Source organism: Zootoca vivipara, chromosome 2 (genome assembly GCF_965207765.1).
Source record: "Zootoca vivipara chromosome 2, rZooViv2.hap1.1, whole genome shotgun sequence".
In the NCBI taxonomy this organism is placed as follows: domain Eukaryota; kingdom Metazoa; phylum Chordata; class Lepidosauria; order Squamata; family Lacertidae; genus Zootoca; species Zootoca vivipara.
The window spans coordinates 112,476,920-112,500,765 of NC_142584.1; the positions used below are offsets into that span (position 1 = coordinate 112,476,920).

Sequence of the window (23,846 nt, forward strand, 5' to 3'; positions counted from 1 at the left end):
ACAGTAGGGAATTTATTCTGTGTGTGGATCCTTAAATAGCCCAATTAATGATTTATTCGTTTATCTATTATTTGTTCCAGGTGTGAATCGCTTCTCATGAGTCATCCCAAAACAGTTTAAAATATATAGAAAAGAGTTTACAGATATGAAAAACAGTTCAAACAATTACACATATCAAAGCAGTTTTTATAACACACACACAAAATTTTAAAATAAAAATGATTTAAAACGGGACACACATTCAAATCCAAGACAGATAACAGATTTTATAGTTTGTTGAAGCAGCAGACACCAAAAAGACAACAGTGAAGGCACCAGTCTGATATGCAATTATATGTTACAGGTAGGTAGCCGTGTTGGTCTGACGCAGTCAAAACAAAATTTAAAAAATCTTTTTCGTGTGCATGCACACTTCTTCAGATACACTAAAACAGAAGTCACCAGAACCTTATGTATAGTCAGAGGGTGGGGAGGGGTGTTACTCAGAAGGGTGGTAGGAATGAATGCTGAATTGCAACTCACTACCAAGCTTAAAACCATGGAGAGACCTGGTCTGAATAAGGACACTGGATTCTTATCTCATCATACATGATCAAGCTTTCTTTAGCACCTCAGCCCTTGCTTTTTCCTGCAAGACCAATTGCAGTCGTTAACAGTCCTCAACAGGTTTACCATTCCTATCAGGCAATCACCCATTTCCACCACCCTTCTGAGTGGGCACTAGGAGAAGGGGACGACAGAGGAGGAGATGGCTGGACAGTGTTCTCGAAGCTACCAACATGAGTTTGACCAAACTGCGGGAGGCAGTGGAAGACAGGAGTGCTCTGGGTCCATGGGGTCACGAAGAGTCGGACATGACTAAACAACAACAACAACAAAACACACACACACATCCTGGGGGTGGGGGGCAAAAAAAATCAGCCCAATGAAGACTGAACCTGCTCAGGGCCAGAATGATGCTGACTGGCAGTTGGGAAGGTAGAACAGAAAACGAGGGTGGTTCACCCGGGGAAAAGTATAAGGCAGGGGTCAGCAAACTTTTTCAGCAGGGGGCCAGTCCACTGTCCCTCAGACCTTGTGGTGGGCCGGACTATATTTTTTGGGGGGTGGTGAATGAATTCCTATGCCCCACAAATAACCCAGAGATGCATTTTAAATAAAAGGACACATTCTACTCATGGAAAAACATGCTGATTCCCGGACCGTCCGCGGGCCGGATTTAGAAGGCGATTGGGCCGCATCCGGCCCCCGGGCCTTGGTTTGGGAACCCCTGGTATAAGGCAACGTAAGCCTGTTTCAGACCACAGTTTGGTGGTGGTGGTGGTGGGGAACTGGGTTCACAGCTCAGTGAGAGCATTTGAACAGGTCTGCTCTGGAGGAGGAGAAGCTTTGCAGGGAGTCATTTGCGGAAATATTCGGAAGCCCCACCAAAAGAGGCTGGATCCGAGGTGGATCCCCCGGAGAATGCGTATACCAGGGATCCGCTCCCGGCTGCTCTTGCTCTTGCAGGCGCCAGCGGAGCGAGCTCTTTTATCTCCCCTCTCAAGGGGTTAAACGCACAGAGCTCTCCTTGCCTAGAGAGGTCCAGAGATCTGGTGGAGGGGGGGTGTCGTGGGTGGGAAGGGTAAGTCCCCTTCCTGTCCTGCAGCCTTTCTTTTCCCGGGGAGAAACTGCCTTTTGTACGCCTGCTCCGCATCGAGAGGAGGCGGGCGGTGCGTCGGTTCCCGGGAGAAAGTTGCGCTTGCGAGAGGCTTTGCGGGGGAGGAGGTGAGTGGGAGGCGGCCGGGGGAGGGGGAGGGGAAAGTGGGGGAGGGGGAGGGGGAAGGGTCAGTATTGAATGGGGAGGTTTCAGAGAAGGACCCCCACGCTGTCCTCTTTTGGAGGCTTTCTGGCGCAGTCATTGCAATGCAAGCGCGCTTTTCCCGGGAGCAGATCCCGCGGAACTCCCTGCAGCTTTACTTCCGAGGAGGCAGGTGCCCAGTCACCAAGTGTGGAGCGAAGTGGAGAGACGAAAGGATGTTTGCTTCTCCCTCTCTCTCCACCCCCCCCCTCCTAAAAAAATAATAATAATGGGCTGCGACGGATTTATTTATCCATTGCTGGGTCCCATTTATAATTCTTCTGTCATCCTGCTTTTCCACGGAGCTCAAAGGAGGCTTCTCCGCCCGCTTCCCGTTTTGCCCTCACAACAACAACCCTGCGAGGGAGGCCAGGCTGGCCCCAAGGTCGTTCAATGGGGATCTGAAGCCCAAGGCTGTTCCGGGTCCTGAATCTGAGACTCTGAAGCCGCTGCGGCCAAATCCTCGGACTCTCGCCGAAAAGGAAACAATAGGGACAGTGGTTTAATGCCGAATAGGAGCAGAAAAATAAAGGTTCACCCCAGTAAACCGTTTCACAATGTAAATCCAAGCACAAAAGAAGATAGATCTGGCACTGCTGGTAGATGTTGGGGTGATCTGCAGTAGAGTAGCAAATACTTCCAATTTCCAACAATAGCGACAGCGAAACTTATCTCCCAGCCCTAAAGTATAAAACTGAGATGAATAAACTTTGGGATAAATAGGAGTTTGTTTTTGGGGAGAGCTCTGTTGGGTCATTTCCCGTACTCAGTGCAAATTATTGGGCTTAAAAGCCTTTGATTTCAGTGGTTATAGCTAACAAAAAAGTTCTGGTTACAGGTAGGTAGCCGTGTTGGTCTGAGTCGAAGCAAAATAAAAAAATTCCTTCAGTAGCACCTTAAAGACCAACTAAGTTTATATTTTGGTATGAGCTTTCATGTGCATGCACACTTCTTCAGATACACACAAAAAGTTCTGTTCAGAGTTGACCCGATGGAAATTCATATACTTAAGTTAGGCATGTCTGCTAATTTCAGTGGGTCCAATCTGAGTAAGACAAGCACTGGGTGTAATCTTTTGTACCAGGATCCAGGTGGGGGATCTCAGGGTTTTCCTGAAGACAAAGTTGATCCCACAAGCCCACACTTGCTGGCCGTTTCTGGTTAGAAGCGAGTCCTGTTATGGCCAGTGGTTTTAATGCAGCATAATTAGTGGGTGTAAGATTGCAGCTAGCTTGCCAAGAATATTAAAATAGGTCAAAACAAGATAAAGCAAATAAACATTCAGTATAACCAGGGGCCACTGGTGATCCCTGGACCTAGTGTGGCTGATTTAGGGCCATAGAAGTCATGTAGGCAGGACATCCCTTGCACAGAAATAGTGGATATTTAAGCACAGCAATTGCACAAATGATTCTATTTTTTTAAGAGGGGGTCAACAATATAACATGGAGCAGTTACAGTTAGGATCCCATGGCATTCAAATTCTAATGCAATAAAATACAGTGTAAGAACTACAAGAAGCAAGTAAAACAACTAAAAATCAATATACGGTACATATTTCATGCAGTGGAATATTTCAACCACAAATTCACAAACAACCTAAATGGTCTATGGACCATTGTTTCAGAACCCCTGATTTAGAGGTACAGTAACTTAATTTGCTATCCTATACATATTTGCCTGGGAGCAAGTCCCATTGACACGGGTGGTGCTGTGGTCTAAACCACAGAACCTAGGGCTTGCCGATCAGAAGGTCGGCAGTTCGAATCCCCGTGATGGGGTGAGCTCCCATTGCTTGGTCCCTGTTCCTGCCAACCTAGCAGTTCGAAAGCAGGTCAAAATGCAAGTAGATAAATAGGAACCACTACAGCAGGAAGGTAAACGGCGTTTCCGTGTGCTGCTCTGGTGGCTTAGTCATGCTGGCCACATGACCTGGAAGCTATACGCCGGCTCCCTTGGTCAGTAAAATGAGATGAGCACCGCAACCCCAGAGTTGTCTGTGACTGGACCTAATGGTCAGGGGTCCCTTTACCTAAGTCCCATTGAACTTACTAGGGTCACCTTCTGAGTAGGATTGTGCTGTCAGGTATTGAAAGTAAACCACCAAAATGAATTTCACCCCCTCTCCTGCAATTGGGGATATAGACACAATATCTCTGTGTGTTACATGCCCAGAGAGGTAGAACTTAATCTGCAATTTTAGACATTTATCTGTTTGACTTAATTCTGAGTAGGCAAGTATAGGATTTCTCCCCACACACATGCGTTTACAGTCTGTTAAAGCTACAGTAATTGCAACAAGCACGTTTATCGTGACGTAATTTCATATGGGCAGGAGTGGGTTTATGCCACAATAACTGTACACACCTACCCATTAAGTTCAGGTAAATGAGGTTAGGATTTCAGCCGTATTAGCATGTATAGGATTGCAGCGTAGGTATGTTAACAAAAATATTATCATTATGTCTGGACATGCGTAGAAGCGACTTCTGGTGCTGCGCCACTGCTGATCCTGGATTTTTCAATCTGGGAGTTGATGAGTATGCCGCCGCCTCCGTTTGCAAAAGCAGGCTTGTTTTTGTGAACAGGGGCGGTGGGGAAGAACCAGCAGCATTTCCTCCTCTGTCCCCCACTTCTCACTGCTTGCTTGACAGGGAGCCTTCGCTCCATAAGACACACCCAACATTTCCCCTTCGTTTTTAGGAGGGGGGAAAGTGTGTCTTATGGAGCGAAAAATACGGCAATTAATTAATTAATTAAATTTGTACACTGCCATTCACCCGAAGAACACACGGCTGTTCACAGCATAAGAGGACAAAATGAGAACACAAGATATATAAAGCGCAATAGAAGAAAAACAAACCTATAACCCCCCCCCCCTCACAAACACATTTAAAAGGCCATAGAAAGTTAATCAGCCAAACCCTCGGCTGAAGAGAAGCGTTTTTGCCTTGTGCCTAAAGATATGTGATGAAGGAGCCGGGCTTAGAGAGGGTTATTGTGTTTTTAATAAATAATAATAATAATAAATTATTGCCCCTGTTCTGTTGCATAAGCCAAAATCCGTGCACACATGAGATGTTTGCTTGGTGCTGTGTTGGAGGCAGCCCAATAATAACCGTATCAATCCTGAATTTATGCTCCTGCTCAGGTGGCACACAGCCAGGAAGAAGCGATGGCAGACTGTAACTTGCTGGGACTGGGACCAAGAGGAAAGCAGGCTGAAAGAGACCCCCATGACTCCCAAGGACCCCCCGCCAATGAGATTTCGGCTGGGGCAGCTTCCCCACATAACCTGTCTGAGGGGCTGCGACAGCATCAGGAGACTCAGGAACAGCAAAAGGCCTCAAAGTCAGCACCGTCTCCTTACTCCGTGTGGAGGCCGTCGCGGCTATTCGAACCCGTGTCCACGGAGGAGAGAAAGGAATTTAAGGCCACCTACCAAGCAAGGAAAGACGGCGGCTGGCTGCCCAGAGGAGGGCCCACCATTGCGATGCAGACCTTGCCTGTTCTTTGCGGGGGAGCGCGAGAAGAGACCTACGAAGGCTCGGAGGTTTCCAGGCCATTGAAAGGACCGATTCCAGACGAGGACGATGTTGACTGCTTGGAGATCCACCGCCAGCACTTCCGCCATTTCTGCTATCAGGAGATTGAGGGGCCCCGGAGGGTCCTGAGCCAGCTCCGTGAACTCTGCCGCCAGTGGCTCATGCCGGAGAGGCACACCAAAGAGCAGATTGTGGACCTGGTGATCCTGGAGCAGTTCCTGACCATTCTGCCCTTGGAGATGCAGATCTGGGTCTGCAAAGGCGGCCCGGCCACCTGCACCCAGGCGCTGGCCCTGGCCGAAAGCTTCCTCTTGAAGCTGCAAGAGGCTGAGAGTCACGAACGAAAGGTAGGAGGTGGGGCTTTGTTTGAAGGTGCAGTTGTGGCAGGGCCAGAGTAATGGAGAGCCCAGTGTCAGGAACAGGCGCCAGGAGTGGGTCAGCAATAAATCACATGGAGAAAGGAAAGTTTATTAGGAGAAACAAGCTTGGCTCAGGAGTGCCAGGCCTAATGAGCACAGCAACTCTTCTTGGTAGTTCTTGTCCCTGTGAGGCAGTTGTGGAGACTAAGGGTCCCTGCCTTCCAATAATAATAATAATAGTAATAATTATTCATTATTTATACCCTGCCCATCTGGCTAGGTTTCCCCAGCCACTCTGGACGGCTCCCAACAGAATATTAAAAACAGGATAAAACATCAAACATTAAAAACTTCCCTAAACAGGGCTGCCTTCAGATGTTTTCTAAAAGTCAGATAGTTGTTTATTTCCTTGACTTCTGATGGGAGGGCGTTCCACAGGGTGGGCACTTACTGAGAAGGCCCTCTGTCTACTTCCCACAGCTGCCTAAGACTAAGCCTCCTCCACCCCCTGGCCCTTCCCAAGCAATCTGAGACTATGCCAATGTGCCTGTCTCTGCTCCTTCCTTTTTTCATGCCTCCTCTGTTTCTGGGAGACCAGGGGGAAGGGGAGATTGATGCAGCAGGAGGGGGAGACCCCTATGGCTCCTTCACCAGCCTGTCTCATCTCTGCCTCTCTCCCTGCCCCCCTCTCCTGCTTCCACTTCTGGACTTCTCTCTGCCACAGACTCTCCCAGCTCACTAAACCCTGTTACCTCTTCAGCTTCTGACACCTCCTCTTCCTGGTCTTTTCCCTCTTGTCACTCTGACCGCTCATCATTGTCTCACCACTACTCCCCAGGACTCTGAGCCTTCTTCCCCTGGGGGCTACCTTGCTAGTTCCTCCCACCATTCCTCTGCATCCAACCAATCTGTCACACCCAGAGGTGGAGAATCTGTGGTCCACGGGCCTAATTAGCCCCACCAGGCTTCTTCATGTTTCAGCAAAGCTGAACCCACCTGACGTCAGGTAAAATCACGGCTGTGCCCGAAAACAACAACAACAACAACAACATATTTATACCCTGCCTTCCCCGGCCAAGACCGGGCTCAGGGTGGCTAACACTGAATATAAATACAGTAAAAACATTTTAAAAACAAAACAAAAGAGTTGATTAAAATATAAGTTAGAATACAGTTTAAAATGCAGCCTCATTTTAGTGGTAGCCTATAGATCAAAGCCATAAGGGGAGAAAATGTCAAATATAAACCGGGACCAGCTATCCATGCTGGTCCTACATGGGCCAGCAAAAAGAGCCGGGGGAAAAATTTATATACAAATCCCATATAAGGGATTTAAATGAGGGGGGGGATTAGACTGAGTGCAGCCCAAAGGCCAGGCGGAACAGCTCCATCTTGCAGGTCCTGCGGAAAGATGTCAAATCCCACAGGGCCCTAATCTCCTGTGGTAGGCCGTTCCACCAGGCCGGGGCCAGAGCTGAAAAGGCCCTGGCCCTGGTTGAGGCCAAACTAACCTCCTTGGGGCTCGGGACCTCCAAAATGTTGTTATTTATGGACCTTAAGGTCTTCCATGGGGCATACCAGGAGAGGTGGTCCCATAGGTACGAGGGTCCTAGGCCATAAAGGGCTTTAAAGGTCAAAACCAACACCTTAAACCTGACCCTGTACTCCACTGGAAGCCAGTGCAGCTGGTAAAGCACTGGATGAATGTGATCCCGTGGCAAGGACCCCGTAAGGAGTCTCGCCACAGCATTCTGCACCCGCTGGAGTTTCTGAGTCAGCTTCAACGGGGTTTGCACATCTATAGCCCCTGCAAATCCCTCTGCAAGGTGCTTTGAATCTCTGACTATCAGCTGAGTGTTGGGACTTCAGAGCACAGCACAGGACTCTCTGTAAGCACCTACTGAGTGTCGGGGATTGAAGAGAGCCCTGCATAAGCGAAGCCCGGAGAATCAGCTGGGACCAGTGGCATTAGGGATTTTAATTTTGGGATCAGAAATTACAGCAGATCCTTTGAACGTCGACTGGTGGTCTTTAGTGGGGGGCAGAGCGGGAGAGAACAGGCTCTGGCCCACTGACCAGACTCAGTTCTCCTCCACCCTCTTGGGATAATAACCCGATTGCTTAATGTCACGGCATTGAAATGAGAGGCTCCCCATGGACTGTGGTCAGCCTTGCTGAAGGGTAAGAGAGGTTGCTCAAGACTGGGAAGAGATGTAACGGCCAGATCCAGGTCGAGAGGCACCTGTCTGGCCGCTGTCCCAGACAGGATAGGGTGGCCCGGCAACAATCTTCTTATGTTCTTAGACTGGCAGTGTGCCCCAAGGTCAGGCTGCGGTGAGGCTTTCATCTCTCTCCCTCTCGCTTGCAGGCGGAGGTGCTGAGAGGAAGGGAGCCAAACCGGGCCACTGAGATACAAGAGGGATTTCTAAGAGGACGGAGCCCCAAAGTGTGCAAACTTAAAAACAGACTTGCACTAAAGGAACAAGAGACACCCACTCCTCCCAGCAACTGGTGAAAACTAAGCATGTTCAGGAATCTGAGACTGTTTGATAGCTCAGACCTAGGGTAGCTGAGTCTGCAGAGCACAAGACCCTTAATCTCTGGGTCGTGGGTTCGAGCCCCATGTTGGGTTAAATATTTCTTCATTGCAGGGGGTTGGGCTAGATGACCCTCGTGTTCCCTTCCAACTCGACAATTCTGTGAGAGGGGTATGCGTGTTTGGCCCCCTGGGCTTGAGCTTCCCTCTCCCTCCCCTGTAGTGACCAGCAGCATTTCCCAGAAAGGAATCCCTTCTCCGGTGCTAACTGGAGTCATCGGGAATTGAACCAGCAACCTGCTGCACACAAAGCACATGCTCTACCTGCTGAGCTGTAGCCTTCCATCCAGCTCTTGGCTAACAGGGCTGCTTGTATTCCAGGTGTCCGGACTAGTGGAAGAGGCGTTCGTTAATTCACCACCATCGGAGCAGGATCCGTTGGAGACCGTGATGCAGCTCTCTACAGAGAACGAAGAGGAGGAGGAGGAGGACGATGATGATGAAGAGGAGGAGGACGAGGAAGAAGAGGAGGAGGCCGTTTTGCTGGGTAAGGTTGTGGTTCAGGGTGCTGGGTTCAAGTGTTGATGCAAAGCTAGGCTCCAAAGGGAGATTTGTTTCACATGTCACATAGTTTTGCATCAAAATCTGCCACCCCATGATGGGTGATGAGCACTAGCAAAGATGGCTGTTGACAACAGTTTGGTGTGGCTGAGTTGCTGCAGCAGACTGGGGCAGAGAGACGGAGGAGAGTTGGGGTGGTAGCAAATTTGGCACGGTGCAAACACGCCAGTGGAGGGAATCTGGTGCTCCTGTTGGTGCTTTCAACCCCCTCTGGCTCCCAGTGATAGTTTTATGAGGTTATATCCACGTCTTCAGTCCCTCTTCTGCCCCAACTGGGCTAACAGGACGACTGGAGCACCTCCTGCTTCAATAAACAATGGATGTGCGGCAGAGGTTTTTAATCCTCTTTATTATTTCAAGCTATTGACAGAATATATACATAGGCTGTTACAAACAGCTCTCACTACAAACACACAGCATAACAGAGAGCCAGAGTACTCACAACAGCTACAGAGCAATATAGCAATACCACGCCTTACTAAATTAGCTGAGTCAGTAAGGCAATTGAGTGAAGGAACAGTTCCCGCCCACTTCTCTCTCTGGAGACTATCTGATTCTCACATTGGGAGGGGTGAAAATGCTAACACCCAGTACATTTCTTAGCACAATTCAAAGTGTTGGTGCTGACCTTTAAAGCCCTAAATGGCCTCGGCCCAGTATACCTGAAGGAGCGTCTCCACCCCCATAATTCAGCCCAGACACTAAAGTCCAGCTCCGAGGGCCTTCTGGCGGTTCCCTTCCTGCGAGAAGTGAGGCTACAGGGAACAAGGCAGAGGGCCTTCTCAGTCGTGGCACCCGACCTGTGGAACACCCTTCCATCAGATGTCAAGGAAATAAACAATAAGCTGTGTGACTTTTAGAAGACATCTGAAGGCAGCCCTGTTTAGGGAAGTTTTTAATGTTTGATGTTTTATCATATTATTATTATTATTATTATTATTATTATTATTATTATGTTGGGAGCTGGGGTATTATTATTATTATTATTATTATTATTATTATTATTATCCCAGCATGCTGAAGCAACTCAACTGGACGGAAGTGAGGTGAAGCCCAGAGTTGGTTTATTTATTTATGAAATCATTTACAGGCTGTCTTTTGGGATGCAATCTGCTCCAGGAAGCTTACATATCACAGAAACACACAACACAGCCCCCAATTCAGAGTGCAACCTTTGGCATGTTAACTCAGAAATAAGTCCTGCCGAGTTCAATGAGTCACCCTCCCACAGTCAGTCCTATGTATTCGTACTGTACTCATCCTTCAAATGTGGGTCCTTGCATCTGCAGAATGCCACCATTCACACACAAGAGGTTGTTATCAGAAAGAGTAGCTTGCAGTGGTTAAGACAATTCAGTATGGACATAATCAACTTTGAGAGCTTGTCGGCTGACAGGCAGGCTGGAAGTTAAGTGAACGAACAAACCACAGACTGTTGTGCATAACCGTTGTCATGATTATCTGCTTCTTTCAGAACATGAAGAGCATGGGCAGGAGAACCTGGAGAAGGAGGAATCGCTTATAGAGAAACCCAGGCTTACCGAGTGGGGGCTGGCGCTGGACCGAGGCGGTAAAGGGGCCTACCTCCAAGGTCCTGACATGGAAGCAATTCTCGGGAATGGCCGGGAAAACGTCCCCGGGAAGGCTTCGAAGCAAGCTGAGAGCGACAAAGGCTTGCGGGAGAGGAGCCTCCAAGAGGAAGTTCTCCAGCAGAAGAGGACGAAGGCAGGCTCCGAAAACGGCCTGCGCCTCAGCTTCCTGAAGAACCAGAAGACACAAACGGTGGACAAGCCGCGCCGATGCCTGTCCTGTGGGGAGCGCTCTCACAAGAGGTCGTGCTTGGCCATGCGCGAGAGAGCCCCAGGTGGGGAGCAGCCCCGCAAGTGCCTCTCCACGCTGCGGCGCGACGAAGGCCTCCGTGAGAGCCAGGAGGGGATCTGCCGCTGGAAGGCCAAGAAGCGAGGAGGTGCAGGCGGTGACTGGCGGCAGCAGTTCCACCACCTGAGCGCCGACAGCTGGCGGACGCAGAAGGGAGAGAAAGCGGCAAAAGGCTCTGCATGCAGCGTCGAGAGGGTCCCCTGGCGCGCGGCCTTCCCAAATCGCGAGCGAGCCGAGCAGGTGGGGAAGCCGCACCAGTGCTTTGAGTGCGGCAAGAGCTTCAGCCAGAAGGGGAACCTCAACATCCATAAGAAGACGCACACGGGCGAGAAGCCGTACCCCTGCTCCGAGTGCGGGAAGTGCTTTGTGACGAACTCTCGGCTACTTACGCACAAACGGGTGCACACGGGCGAGAAGCCGTACAACTGTTCGTACTGCGGCAACAACTTCAGCCAGCTGGCACACCTCGTGCAACACCAGCGCAGGCACACGGGGGAGAAGCCCTACAGCTGCCCCTACTGTGGCAAAAGCTTCAGCGTCAAGGCCAACCTCATCACCCACCAGCGCACCCACACGGGGGAGAAGCCCTACGAGTGCTCCGAGTGCCCCAAAAGCTTCGTTTCAAGCTCCGACCTTAAGAAACATAAACGGGTACACACGGGCCAGCTCTATACGTGAGAATTGTGCAAAGGTTCATTGCAAACCCCGCCCCAAATAATAAACTGTAGATAACGGGCACCTTCCTAGGTCTCGAAGGAAGCCCTGGTCCACTGTGAGAGAGAAATAAAGGCTCGTTTTTAGAATACCTGTATTATTTATGTTACGCTGCTGTCCTATCCTTTGTCCCTTCACAAAACAGCATTGTGAAGTAGGTTAGGCTGAGTTGAGAATGAGTAGCTCAAGGTCGCTCAGTGAGTTCTGTGGCAGAGGAGGAATTGTGATCCCAAATGCCTCCAGTCCTAGTCTTGACACTATACCAAAGCACTTGGCCAGAGCAGAGTCTCCCAGCTGCTTCTCTGTATGATTCCGGGGTCTGGGATTGGCTGTTTTAAGGAAACGAAGGCGGTGTTTATAAGACTGTTCTCAGCAGTTCCTCTGAGGAAACTATTGGAAGCACGTTGGGCCTCTAATAAACAGATTCCTGTCTTTCCTTTGAGGTCTCTTGTCTGTGTTTCCTGCGCTGGAGCCCTTCATTTCCTCTTGACTCCTTCCAACCGCTGTCAGCTGTGAGCAGCTTGTTCCAATGTGGGTCAGGTGCGATCGTTCAGAGCAAGGCATTTGGCACCAGCTTGGCTGCAGGAGTTGCTGGAAGGAGGCTTACAAGGCGCCATTTAACCACCTTAGGGGCTCCACTCTGGATTTGTGTAGAGTTTACTCCTTAGCCTTTTATTCTCCCAAAAATATCCTGCAAGGCGATGGGTATTGATTGCTCCTCAGGGTTTACTCCAAAAGCCCTTCTTATTAATGGGTATAGGGGTAAGAGATAAGATAAGATATCTTTATTGTCATTGTCCCCTTGCGGGAACAATGAAATTACTCGGTTGCTACATCCACTCAGATAAAGCATTCCGCAAAATCCAAAAATACAAAACCTAATTAAAAACAGTAAATATAATACAAAATAACAAGTAAAATAGATGACTTCAAAGTCCAGGCTTTCCATTTAAGGCCAAAATCGCTCTAGAGAAGAAACTGTTCCTGAGACGGCTCGTTCTTGCCTGCATTGTTCTATATCTCCGTCCCGATGGCAGGAGCTCAAAGAAATGGTGACCAGGGTGCGTTGGATCTCTTGATATGTCTAGCGCTTTTCTATGGCACCTGGTGGTGTAGATTTGTTCTAAGGTGGTGAGTGAACAGCCAATAATGCTCTCTGCTGTTTTAATAATTCTACACAGCCCTGCTCTATCCTGAGAAGTACAGCTTCTGTACCACACACAAACCGTACGTGAGCACGCTCTGTATGGCACAGTGATAGAAGGCAAGCAGCAGCTTTTGTGGAAGATGGTTTTTCCTTAAAATTCTCAAAAAAATACAGTCTGCTGCGCCTTCTTCACAAGCCCCTTTGTGTTAACACTCCAGGACAGATCCTCCTGTAACTCAATGCCTAGAAATCTAAACGTTGTTACCCTCTCCACACAAATTCCGTCAATCAAAAGTGGCTGGACCTTGTTCTTCTGTCTCCTAAAGTCCACTACAAGCTCCTTTGTTTTCTTTGTATTTATGAGCAAGTTGTTAACTCTGCACCACTCTGTCAGCCGCTCCACCTCATCTCTATAGTCCGTTTCACCCTCCTTATCAGAGATGAGCCCGATCACGGTTGTGTCATCTGCAAATTTGACAACCCTATTTCTAGGGTGGGCAGCGACACAATCATAGGTATAAAGAGTATAAAGGAGCGGACTAAGCACACATCCTTGCGGTGTTCCTGTGTTAGTCCTAAGCATGTTAGACATATAAGGGCCCAACCGGACCCTCTGGGAGCGATCTGAAAGAAAGTCCAGTATCCACCCACAGAGTGATAGCGGGAGCCCCAGATTTCCCAATTTAGTTATCAGACGTCGTGGTAGAATGGTATTGAATGCCGAGCTGAAATCTACAAAAAGCAGTCTGGTGTAGCTCCCCCGCTGCTCCAAATGTGCAAGAACAGCTTGGAGTGCAATCTCCACGGCATCCTCTGTTGATCTTTTCGTAAATCAGTGGAGGTTTAGGATCAGAGTTTACCTTCTCCTAGATGGGCTCCTTCCCCAGGTTGGCGAGCCCTGCCTGCCCCTCACTTCCCTGTACAGCACATGCAGAAATCGCTTTCTTGACCATTGGACCCACACTTGGTCTGGTCTGTCCAGTCCACCAGAGCCTGTCTTCACATGCAGGGGAAGCCCCTTACTCACCAAGAGTTTGAGACCCATTGCCTCCCCTCACATGGTTTAACTGAGCAGTTGAAGCTGTTCCCCTGGGTGTGCCTGCTGTCACATGTTGACCGCTTCTAGGAGCCACAAGTGAGAGCTGAGTGCAGGGTGGGGACCAAAGGTGGACAAACTACCCCAGGAAGAGCATGCCCGGACACTGAGGTCCAGTACAGAGGGCCTTCTGGCGGTTCCCTCGTTGCGAGAAGCCAAGTTGCAGGGAACCAGGCAGAGGGCCTTCTTGGTAGTGGTGCCCGCCCTGTGGAACGCCCTCCCATCAGATGTCAAAGAGAAAAACAGCTACCAGACATCTGAAGGCAGCCCTGTTTAGGGAGGCTTTTAATGTTTAATACATTGTTTTATTTCATTTTTCTGTTGGAAGCTGCCCAGAGTGGCTGGGGAAACCCAGCCAGATTGGCGGGGTATAAATATATTATTATTATTATTATTATTATTATTATTATTATTATTATTATTATTATTATTATTATTGTGTGTCCCCTGCCAGAGGTAAAACCCTTCCCCTAACACCCCAGAGTGAATTATAGAGCCCAGGATTTTGAGAAGGAAGCCATGTGGTTTAAATACACAGAGTGCATGCAGTCCAAGAGATTAAGTATCAGATAATGAGAAATAAAGCAGTTTTGTTTCTTTCTTGCCTGAATTCGGGGCTGGTGAGGGGTGTGCAAGGGTGTGTAGAAATCAGCCTACCGTACAAAGGGGGGAAATTACACTCATTGCTGCATTTGGTTTTTGCCTCTACTCATCACTGGAATATGGCCCTCGGAGGGTTGCGCACAACAGAATGCAGCCGTTGGGGCTGGGGGAAAGTTCCTAGTCCTAAACAGTCCTAAAAAGAGAGGTTTCTGAACTTCATTGCAAGGGTTACCTGTGGCGACATGACAATGCCTCAAAGCAATGAATGGCAAACTGCAATACAGTACAAGTCTCATTTGCACCTCTTGAGTGAATCACTGCTACAGGCTTGTCTATTTTCAGTCACAAGATTAAGCCTTTTGAGCATCATTAGAAAGTAGGTACAGTACTCTGGCTGTGAAAAGTTTGGGAAACGCAGATTTGTTGTAAGCTATAAGGATCAGGAACATTTTACCCAAGAAAACCTGATAAAAACTACCAGAGATCCTGCACAATTAAGCATTGGGCTTATTATTTTTAAGATTTGGGGGGGGGGGGAGAGCCAGATTCAGCTGACCCTGAACAATAGCAGAAGACAGTGCAATAAGAGTTCTTATTGAGGTCTCCTCCTCCCCAAAACGGTTGGAGGGGCAGGAGAGCCCCCAGAACAGTGGGGTGGGGAGAAGAGGGGGGATCGTTCAGTGTGGCAAAGCAGAAATCCATAGAATTGTATAATTGGAAGGGACCCCAAGGACCATCCAGTCCAACCCCTTGCAATGCTGGAATCGCAACTAAAGCATCCCTCACAGGTGACCGTGGCCCTCCAACCTCTGCTTAAAAACCTCCAAGGAAGGAGAGACCACCACCTCCAGAGGGAGACGGTTCCACTGTAAGCATCTCTTACTGGCCACCCTGGGAACCAACCAGGGTGGCTGAACTAGCTGGGACCTTGTGCTCTGATTCTGCAAGGCTCTTCTTTATGTTTTTGCATATTTCCCATGCAGGTTAGCCATCTCTCTCCAACTTAAATAAAATATTGGCCGGGGGGGGAGGGGTAAGCCTGCCCCACATAATCACATGATGCAACACATACAAAACGTTTGCATGGCAATGCCTATCAACTTGTGGGGGAGGGGGGCAGCCCTGTCAAATATTTTATTGGCGAAGGGACTTCAGTCCCCGAGAGTTGGCTCCTCTCCCCCCCTCTCTCAGAGGGACTCATGGGGTTAAAGACACAGAGCTCCTGCGCTTAGAGCGTCCGCAGAAGCTGAGGAAGGGGGAGGTGTGGCAAGAGAAGCCACCTTCCTGCCCCCTCCCATTTGTCTGAGAAACGTGGAGGCTGCAGCAGAGAGGCTCAGGGTGCCTTGCAAGGGCTGCTGGGAGCAGGTGAGTTGAAGCCCAATGGATGTCTGGCTGCAGGAACAGCAGGAGGGGAGGAGATAGAGAGCAGCTACAAGAGAGGGGGGAGCCCAAAACTCATGGCTGGAGAAAGAGAGAGGGAGGCACCTTACAGATCAAAAGGGTGCAAATGTTGCTGTGCATATAGATGCAACCAGCCCCCTTCATTGCTCCTTCCCCTCACTCTAAACAGCCAAATCAAGGGCATGGGCAAACCTGTTTCTAGGTTAATGTCAAGGTGCTGGTTCTTCCCCCACATACCCTAGATCTCTGGAGGGGAACCCCTGTTCCCTCCAGGTGTTCCATTGGCTGGTGCCCAAAGGAGCTGGAGCCCACCCACATCTGGAGTATGTGCCAGGTCCACCAAGGCTGGTGTCACCATAGAATAGTTGTAGAGTTGGAAGGGACACTCAAGGGTCATCCAATCCAACCCCCTACCAAGACTTCATAGCATATTTCTTATGAGGGACGCTGCCTCCGCTTTCCAGCAAATAGATTGCCCTTGGTGATATCAGGCACAGAACACTCTGTGGAGCTGCCCAGAACCTGTGGGATTCATTGCCACATGACAGTCGGTTGGAGCAAGAACAGCAGGACGTTTTGTGGCACCTTAAAAGGTGGCCAAATTTACCGTAGGCATTTGTTGATTTGTTTAAGGCACAGTGAGCTGCTTTGCTGTGCTTGACAACGTTGCCCTGCTGGAATTGATCAAACATAAAAGGCCCAGCTACTCCTGCTTCCTGTTCTTCATGTGGTCAATTGGGAAACTTGCTGGGGGTTGCCTCCTCCCTGCCTCTGATACTGAGTAACACTTACAATGTTCGGGGCTGTTTAGTTTAGAAAAAAGGCAAGTAATGGGTGTGAGGGATGATCGAGGTTTATAAGATTGTTCATGGTGTAGAGAAAGCAAACGGGCATAATAGTAGAATTTGGAGCCTTCCAATGTAGCTGAATGTTGGAAGATTCAGGACAGGCAAACCCCGCTTAGTGCTATTGAATTCCACTCTCGGCATTTCACAAAAGCTCTAATTGTTATATTGTCCTTTTAATTATCCACTCATTATTTATTGCTGCACAGTGCAAATATTTGTTGACTGTAAGAACCTGTCCTAATATTATATTTTCCATGCAACTTTTATACCTTTATGATAGATTTAGATCACTATTGCATTGCATATAGATATTAGTGTTTGTAGGGAATAAAACAATAATTTAAAAATCGCACTGTGCACTCATTAAAGCTCCTTTTTTTTCTTTTTGCATCTTTGTTATCACTGAAGAGGCAGTATCAAAGTACAATATCAATAAGAGAAGATATATATATATACATACACACACACACACACACACACACACACAAACAGTAAAAATAGACTGTAAGAAGGGCAAACAAATTCCAAAAATAATTGTTCATGTTACTGACTTACAGCCCCCCACCAAAGTATATACAGTAGCTTTGCATTTTCCTATATTTTATTGTACCCAATACTTTATAAATATACATTTCCCCATAAAACAAAGATAATGTTCTTTTCCTTCCAACAAGCTGTCAATTTTACCGTATATGCTAGGCACCCCCAAACTTCGGCCCTCCAGATTTTTGGACTACAATTCCCATCATCCCTGACCACTGGTCCTCTTAGCTAGGCATCATGGGAGTTGTAGGCCAAAACATCTGGAGGGCCGCAGTTTGGGGATGCCTGGTATATGCTGTTTCGGTTATCTCATTTCCCACTGTCAGGGTATCCCCACCCCACCCCCACCCCATTGTGGCAGATTGTTGTAAACAAGCCTCAATTTATATTTTTAGTCCTGGAATGAAGATGGAGGAAGAGGAACCTTCTGCAGCCAAACCAGAAGACAGCTCAGTGGCAGAAGACAGAGGTGGCCATGTTGTCCAGGTTGGGACTGTCTGTGAGTTTCTGACTGGGGAAGGCCCTCCACGAGTTAAGCAGGAGCCCGAGGAGGGGCTGCAGCAACGCTGGGAGAGCCAGGGGCAGGATTTCCTAAAGACTGTAGAGTCACCCCCACGAGAGAGGAGCAGCTCCCAGCAGCCTGATCCATGGCCAGAGGATGGCACAATGGAATGCCAGGTCTCCTTGAAGAGAGTCACTGACGTCACACAGGGGCCAGGAGGAGAGGGTACGGATCGAACCCATCTTGATGTGTGTGGAGAGGCCCTTGAAAACCTGGACTTTTGTGTGAAAGTGAAGGAAGAGATACTGGAGGAGGAGGAGGAAGAAGCTGACGTGGAGGACCAACGCCAGCACTTCCATCAGTTTTGTTACCAGGATGCTGACGGGCTGCAAGAGGTATTCAGATGACTTCAGAAACTTAGGGAAGGGGGATAGCTCAGTAGAGGAGCATCTGCCTTGCATTCAGAAGGTCCCAGGTTCAATCTCTGGCATCTCCAGGTAGGGCTAGGAAAGAAACACACCTGAAACCCTGGAAAGCCAGTCATTACTAAGCTAGATGGACCAATGATCTGGCTCAGTACAAGGCAGCTTCCTCTGGGCTATCTGTGGATGTGGAGAAGGGTAGATGCCAAGGGGAAGATCTCAAGAACTGCTGATTCTAGAGCAGGTGTGAATGGGTGATGCCCGGGCAGCCAGGTTCTGGGGTCTGGTGGCTGTCAGCTAGATGGGTGGTGGAGAGAAGCAGTGTGGGCTGCTGTGCTTTCAAGAGCCAAGAGTGATTTGCTCTGTGGAAATCGGCAGCTGCAACTTCCTTGGTTTCATGGCATGGAAATGAACCTTCTGTTAATTGCTGCAGATAAACTGCTGCTTAAAGGCACAGGGGCTGTTTGAACCTTGACAGAGCCCCAAACTGGCAAATACCTGGGTCAGAGAGGCAGGTTGTCTATCTGGAGAGCTGTGATGCATCCCTGACCGCTGGCCATCCTGTTGCCCTAGGAAAGATAGACTTGCAAACAATCTGGAGATACCCACATGGAGACACTTCCTGTCTTCACAACTTTAGACGGGGGTAGGGGGAATTGAGTCTCTTTATCTTTTCTTCTGTTGAGCTGGCTAGCTTGGCAAGGGGAAGCTAAATGTAGAGGAAAGCAGACCAAAGCATTAATCCTTGCAAGCATTTTGTTGTGCCTTAACCATGTCGCCATTTTCTGTTTCAGGCGCCAGGGGCCCTTGGTGTTGTGACTGTAAAATCCCCAAAATCGGAGGAAGATCCTTTGGAGATTGTAAAGTTGCAGCTCCCCCTGGAGGTCAAGCAGGAGTATGACTGGGAGGCAAGCTCAGCGGGTAAGGATTTGAAGCAAGGGTGGCTCCCTTCTGGTCCTCATGGTGGGATGCTGAATTCTGTGATGGCCAACTCCCAGCCAGACACAATTCAATGCCACCAGGGGAAGCGAGAACTCGCTGCAACAGAGTGTATCCGTTTTGCACCCTCTCTTTCCCTGCTTAAAGAACTCACTGCCACCAGATAAAGGGGGAAATGATATCTACAAGGCTGTCCTTTATCAGCCAGCCTAAATACCTCCCTGGGATCTTCTTGAAGCCTCTGTAGATAGTGCAAGGTGTTATATGGCAGCAGCGGTTTGCAAACAATAGTGACAATGATCTCAATTCTCCAACAATCGGAATAGTCTTCTTTGGCGATCACTCATAGCTGAGTAAGATTGTCTTCCATGAACACGGTCTTAACAGTGAGTCCGTAAGTGACTGTGGAGGCTAATTCTGGATCCACACGTCCTTTCTGGGTGGGAGTTGATCACAGTGAGGGTTTGCCAAACGTGCCTTCCTCTTAACACATTTCTCAGCAGTAATCTTAATATAATTGATAATCTCAGTTCTTCAGGTACTGATTATTTAGGTAGCCAAAATGGCACCATCCACACACAAGGGGAAAGTTACAGGTAGGTAGCCGTGTTGGTCTGCTGTAGTTGAAACCAAATAAAAAAAAGCTCATTCCGATGACAAACTTAGTTGGTCTCTAAGGTGCTACTGGGAGGAATTTTTTTATTTGGTTTCAACAAGGGGAAAGTGTCAGTGAACTTGGGGGAGCCTGAAGATTTGAAGAAGTATTGGGGGGGATCTAAATGTGAAGATAGCTCAGTTGGTTAGACCATGGTGCTGATAATGCCAAGGTTGCAAGTTCAATCCCCATTTGGGAGAGTAGCATATTCCTGTATTGCAGGGGGTTGGACGATCAGGGGTCCCCAGACTAAGGCCTGGGGGCCAGATGCGGCCCAATCGCCTTCTAAATCCGGCCCGCGGACGCTCCGGAAATCAGCATGTTTTTACATGAGTAGAATGTGTCCTTTTATTTAAAATGCACCTCTGGGTTATTTGTGGGGCCTGTCTGGTGTTTTTACATGAGTAGAATGTGTCCTTTTATTTAAAATGCATCTCTAGGTTATTTGTGGGGCATAGGAATTCATTCATATTTTTTTTCAAAATATAGTCTGCCCCCCCCACAAGGTCTGAGGGACTAGCTGACCCCTGGACTAGATGATCCTTAGGGTCTTTTCCAACTCTACAATTTGATGATAATATGTGTGTGGGGTGTGTGGAATTCCCAAACTGCCTAATGAGGACTGGAACGTTTATTGATTGTGCGGAGTGGGAGGGGAGTGGATCGGGGTGACTAGAATCCTGAAAGGGAGTACTCTGTGTTGCTACATTATGTTGCAGGATTTATGAGTTCTTACGATACTTTAAATAAATAAGTGGGTCTCTGTTTCAGAATACGATGGTCAGGTACTGAAGAACGAGGAAGAGACCTTTGAGCCAGAAAAACCTGGGGACATGGATGTCTGTGGCACGCCGCTGGAGAGAGCTGGAGGAATGTTTTCCTGGGGGCCTGGAATGGAAGAAAAGTCTGGAAGTCAACAGGGGGTAGACTGGCACTTGGGGAAGAGCGTAAAGCAAGGCTTCCTGTATGGGGAAGGGGGCCAAAACTTTTATGAAACGACCTTCCCTTTTAGGAAAAAGACGAGTTTCAACAGAGGACAGCAATGTCACCTGGACATTGATCTACCTGAGGGTCAGCAAATACGAGCAAAAGATAAACTGCATAAATACACACACTGTGGAAAAATCTCTAACAGCAGCAAAGCATCCCTGCTTCCCCACGAGAGGACCCCCGCTGGAGGGAAAGCATACATCTGCTCCGAGTGCGGGAAAAGCTTCAGCTGGAGAACAAACCTTGTGAAACACAAGAGAATCCACACGGGGGAAAAGCCGTACAAATGCCCGAGTTGTGGCAAAAGCTTCAATGCTAAATCCACCCTGATCAAACACGAGCGTTCGCACACGGGGGAGAAGCCGTATGAGTGCACAGAGTGCGGAAAAGCCTTCGGTGAAAAGGGGATACTTGTTAAGCACCTGAGAATCCACACGGGAGAAAAGCCCCACAAATGTTCAGACTGCGGCAAGAGCTTTATCGAGAGGGGTGCCCTCATTAAACACGAGAGGACCCACACAGGAGAGAAGCCCTACGAATGCCCCGACTGCGGGAAAACCTTCAGGATCAGCTGCCACCTTAAACTCCACAAGAGGACGCACACCGGCGAGAAGCCACACAAGTGCTCCGATTGCGGCAAAAGCTTCAGCGAGAGAGCCTCTCTGGTGAAACACGAGAGAACCCACACGGGAGAGAAGCCGTACGAGTGCTCCGAGTGTGGGAAAAGCTTCAGGATCAGCTTCCAGCTCGTGATTCACAAAAGGACCCACACGGGCGAGAAACCACACGAGTGCTCTGACTGTGGCAACAGCTTCAGGGAGATCGCCTCCCTTATCAAACACAAGAGAACGCACACGGGAGAGAAGCCTTACAAGTGCACCGAGTGCGGGAAGAGCTTCAGGACTAGCTTCCAGCTGAAGACTCATAGAAGGACGCACACAGGAGAGAAGCCGTATCACTGCCTGGACTGCGGGCAAAACTTCAGCCAGAGATCGCGCCTCGTCATACACGAGAGGTCCCACACCGGGGAGAGACCGTACAGCTGCTCTGAGTGCGGGAAAAGCTTCATCTCCAGCTCTCACCTTCGGAAACACACCATCGTGCACACGGGAGAGAAGCCCCACCGATGCTCGTACTGTGAAAAAAGCTTCAGTAAGAAATCCAACCTTGTTGTGCACGAGAGGATCCACACGGGAGAAAAGCCGTACGAGTGCTTGGTGTGCGAGAAAAGGTTTTGTAGCTCCTCTGTTTTTCATAGGCACATGAAAATCCACCCAGGAGAGGCATCCTAGGGATATTCATGTCCTAGGGAAGAGTTTGCCATAAAACCCAGAGAACGGAGGGGAACATAATGTCACTGGAATGGGGTGATAATGGGAAGGGAAACGTGTTTCATGAACTGTCTAAATAGCCACCCATGGGTTTGTTGTTGGTGGTGGTCTCTGTCTGTCTCGGCCACCTGCCTGTCTTGGAACAGTGGCCATAGCTCAGTGGTAGAGTATGTCTTGCATGCAGCGGAACCAAGGTTCATTCTCTAGTATTTCCAGGTAGTTCTGGAAATCTGTCTGAATCCCTGGAAAGCTGCTGCCAGTCAGTGTGGACAATACTAAGTTAGATGGGCCAACGGTGAGTGATTAGAATCATAGAGTTGGAAGAGACCACAAGGGCCATCCAGTCCAACCCCCTGCCAAGCAGGAAACATCATCAAAGCATTCTTGACAGATGGCTGACAGATTAGTGCAATAATACAGCTTCCTGTGTACATGATGCATTTTCTTTCCCCCCTGTTATGGAATAAATGTATGTTTTGAGGATGTCATGTGAACAGCCAACATCGTCTTACACAGAGTCTCAGTGTTTGCAGTTGATCATTGGCTCTGGGTCTGTAGCCTAACAGCTGTGGAGTGATTTAGATGGGAGAGGAGAACATTTCAAATTTCTGCAGTGGTATCCTTGAAGACCTACAGCTGTTCTGAACTCCCTACATAATACCAGTCACTCCTCCCAGTCTGTGGTCAACAGCTATTTTAAACCTTTACCTGTTCAGATGTAACCGCCAGGGTTTTTCATGTTGGCTGGGGGTAATGGTGTAGAATTGGAAATTACAGTGCAGAAAACATCCTTGGAACTCCAAACTGCACTGGAGCCTTCATTAAGTTGGCGCCATCCAGCTGGGCTGACTGGAGCTGATGAGTTGTAGTCCAAAACATCTGGCACTAGGTTGAAAAAGGCTGCTGTTTTGGATACAGTGGTACCTTGGAAGTCAAACGGAATCCGTTCTGGGTGTCTATTCAACTTCCAAAACATATGGAAACCAAGGCGTGGCTTCCAATTGGCTGCAGGAAGTTCCTGCAGCCAGTTAGAAGCTGCGGCAGCCGCATCGGACATTCGGGTTCCAAAGAATGTTTGCAAACCGGAACACTCACTTCTGGATTTGCGGCATTTGGGAGCCAAAACGTTCAAGTCGCAAGGCGTTCGTCAACCAAGGTACGGCTGCATTAGGGAAAACATATAGAAACAGGACATTTGAAATAACATCTTCAGAAGTCTTTGTTTGATGGGAGAAGTTGAGCCTCATACACAACATATATTTAAAGCACATAATTCCCCCAAATAGTCCAGCTTACTCTCAAAAAGCTAAAGTTCCCAGCACCCTTGACAAACTATAGTTCCCAGGATTCTTTTGGGGGAGTCATGCTCTTTAAATGTATGGTTGCGTATGCAGTCTTTAAGTATACAGTTCCTGCATCTGTGACTCTGCATCCTCCTCACAAAGATGGCTTTTGTCTTTAAGGCATCTCCCATGACTCTCTGTTGGTCTTCATACATTATAGGTAAATCTACCTCTTCTGCAGGACTGGTGACCAAAGCTTTGCAACTGGCTTAAAAATGAGCACCAGTCATCTTAAAAACATTTTTCAATCCTGTCTGTGAGCATATATAGTCACTGGAATAATTCTGTTCCAACGCAGAGGGAAATAAGGTATTTTTGTTAGAGTTTGGGATCTATATTGCCGCAGAACGCAGAAATAAATACTTGGGTAATGCTGTTGGTTGAAAGAACAAAGAAACATAAGGTTTAATACTGCTTGCAAACAAAGCCATTCTGAGTACAAGCTTACATTTGTCCATCATGGTTAACGAAAGGAAGATCAAACACTAACTGATTGAAGAAGAATGAAGGAAAGCCTGGGAAAATAACACTAC

General features: G+C 48.4%; 1 protein-coding gene across 1 annotated transcript; it reads left to right on the plus strand.

Moving 5' to 3' along the window:
* The first annotated feature begins 1,638 nt into the window (after positions 1 to 1,638).
* On the plus strand, positions 1,639 to 22,481 carry LOC118081202 (uncharacterized). Its single transcript, XM_088662484.1, has 7 exons — positions 1,639 to 1,767; positions 4,992 to 5,732; positions 8,662 to 8,827; positions 10,376 to 11,456; positions 17,527 to 18,028; positions 18,850 to 18,976; positions 20,421 to 22,481. The coding sequence occupies exons 2-7, from the start codon at positions 5,016 to 5,018 to the stop codon at positions 21,929 to 21,931; spliced, it is 4,104 nt and encodes a 1,367-aa protein (XP_088518610.1). The 5' UTR covers positions 1,639 to 1,767; positions 4,992 to 5,015; the 3' UTR covers positions 21,932 to 22,481.
* Positions 22,482 to 23,846: the final 1,365 nt, after the last annotated feature.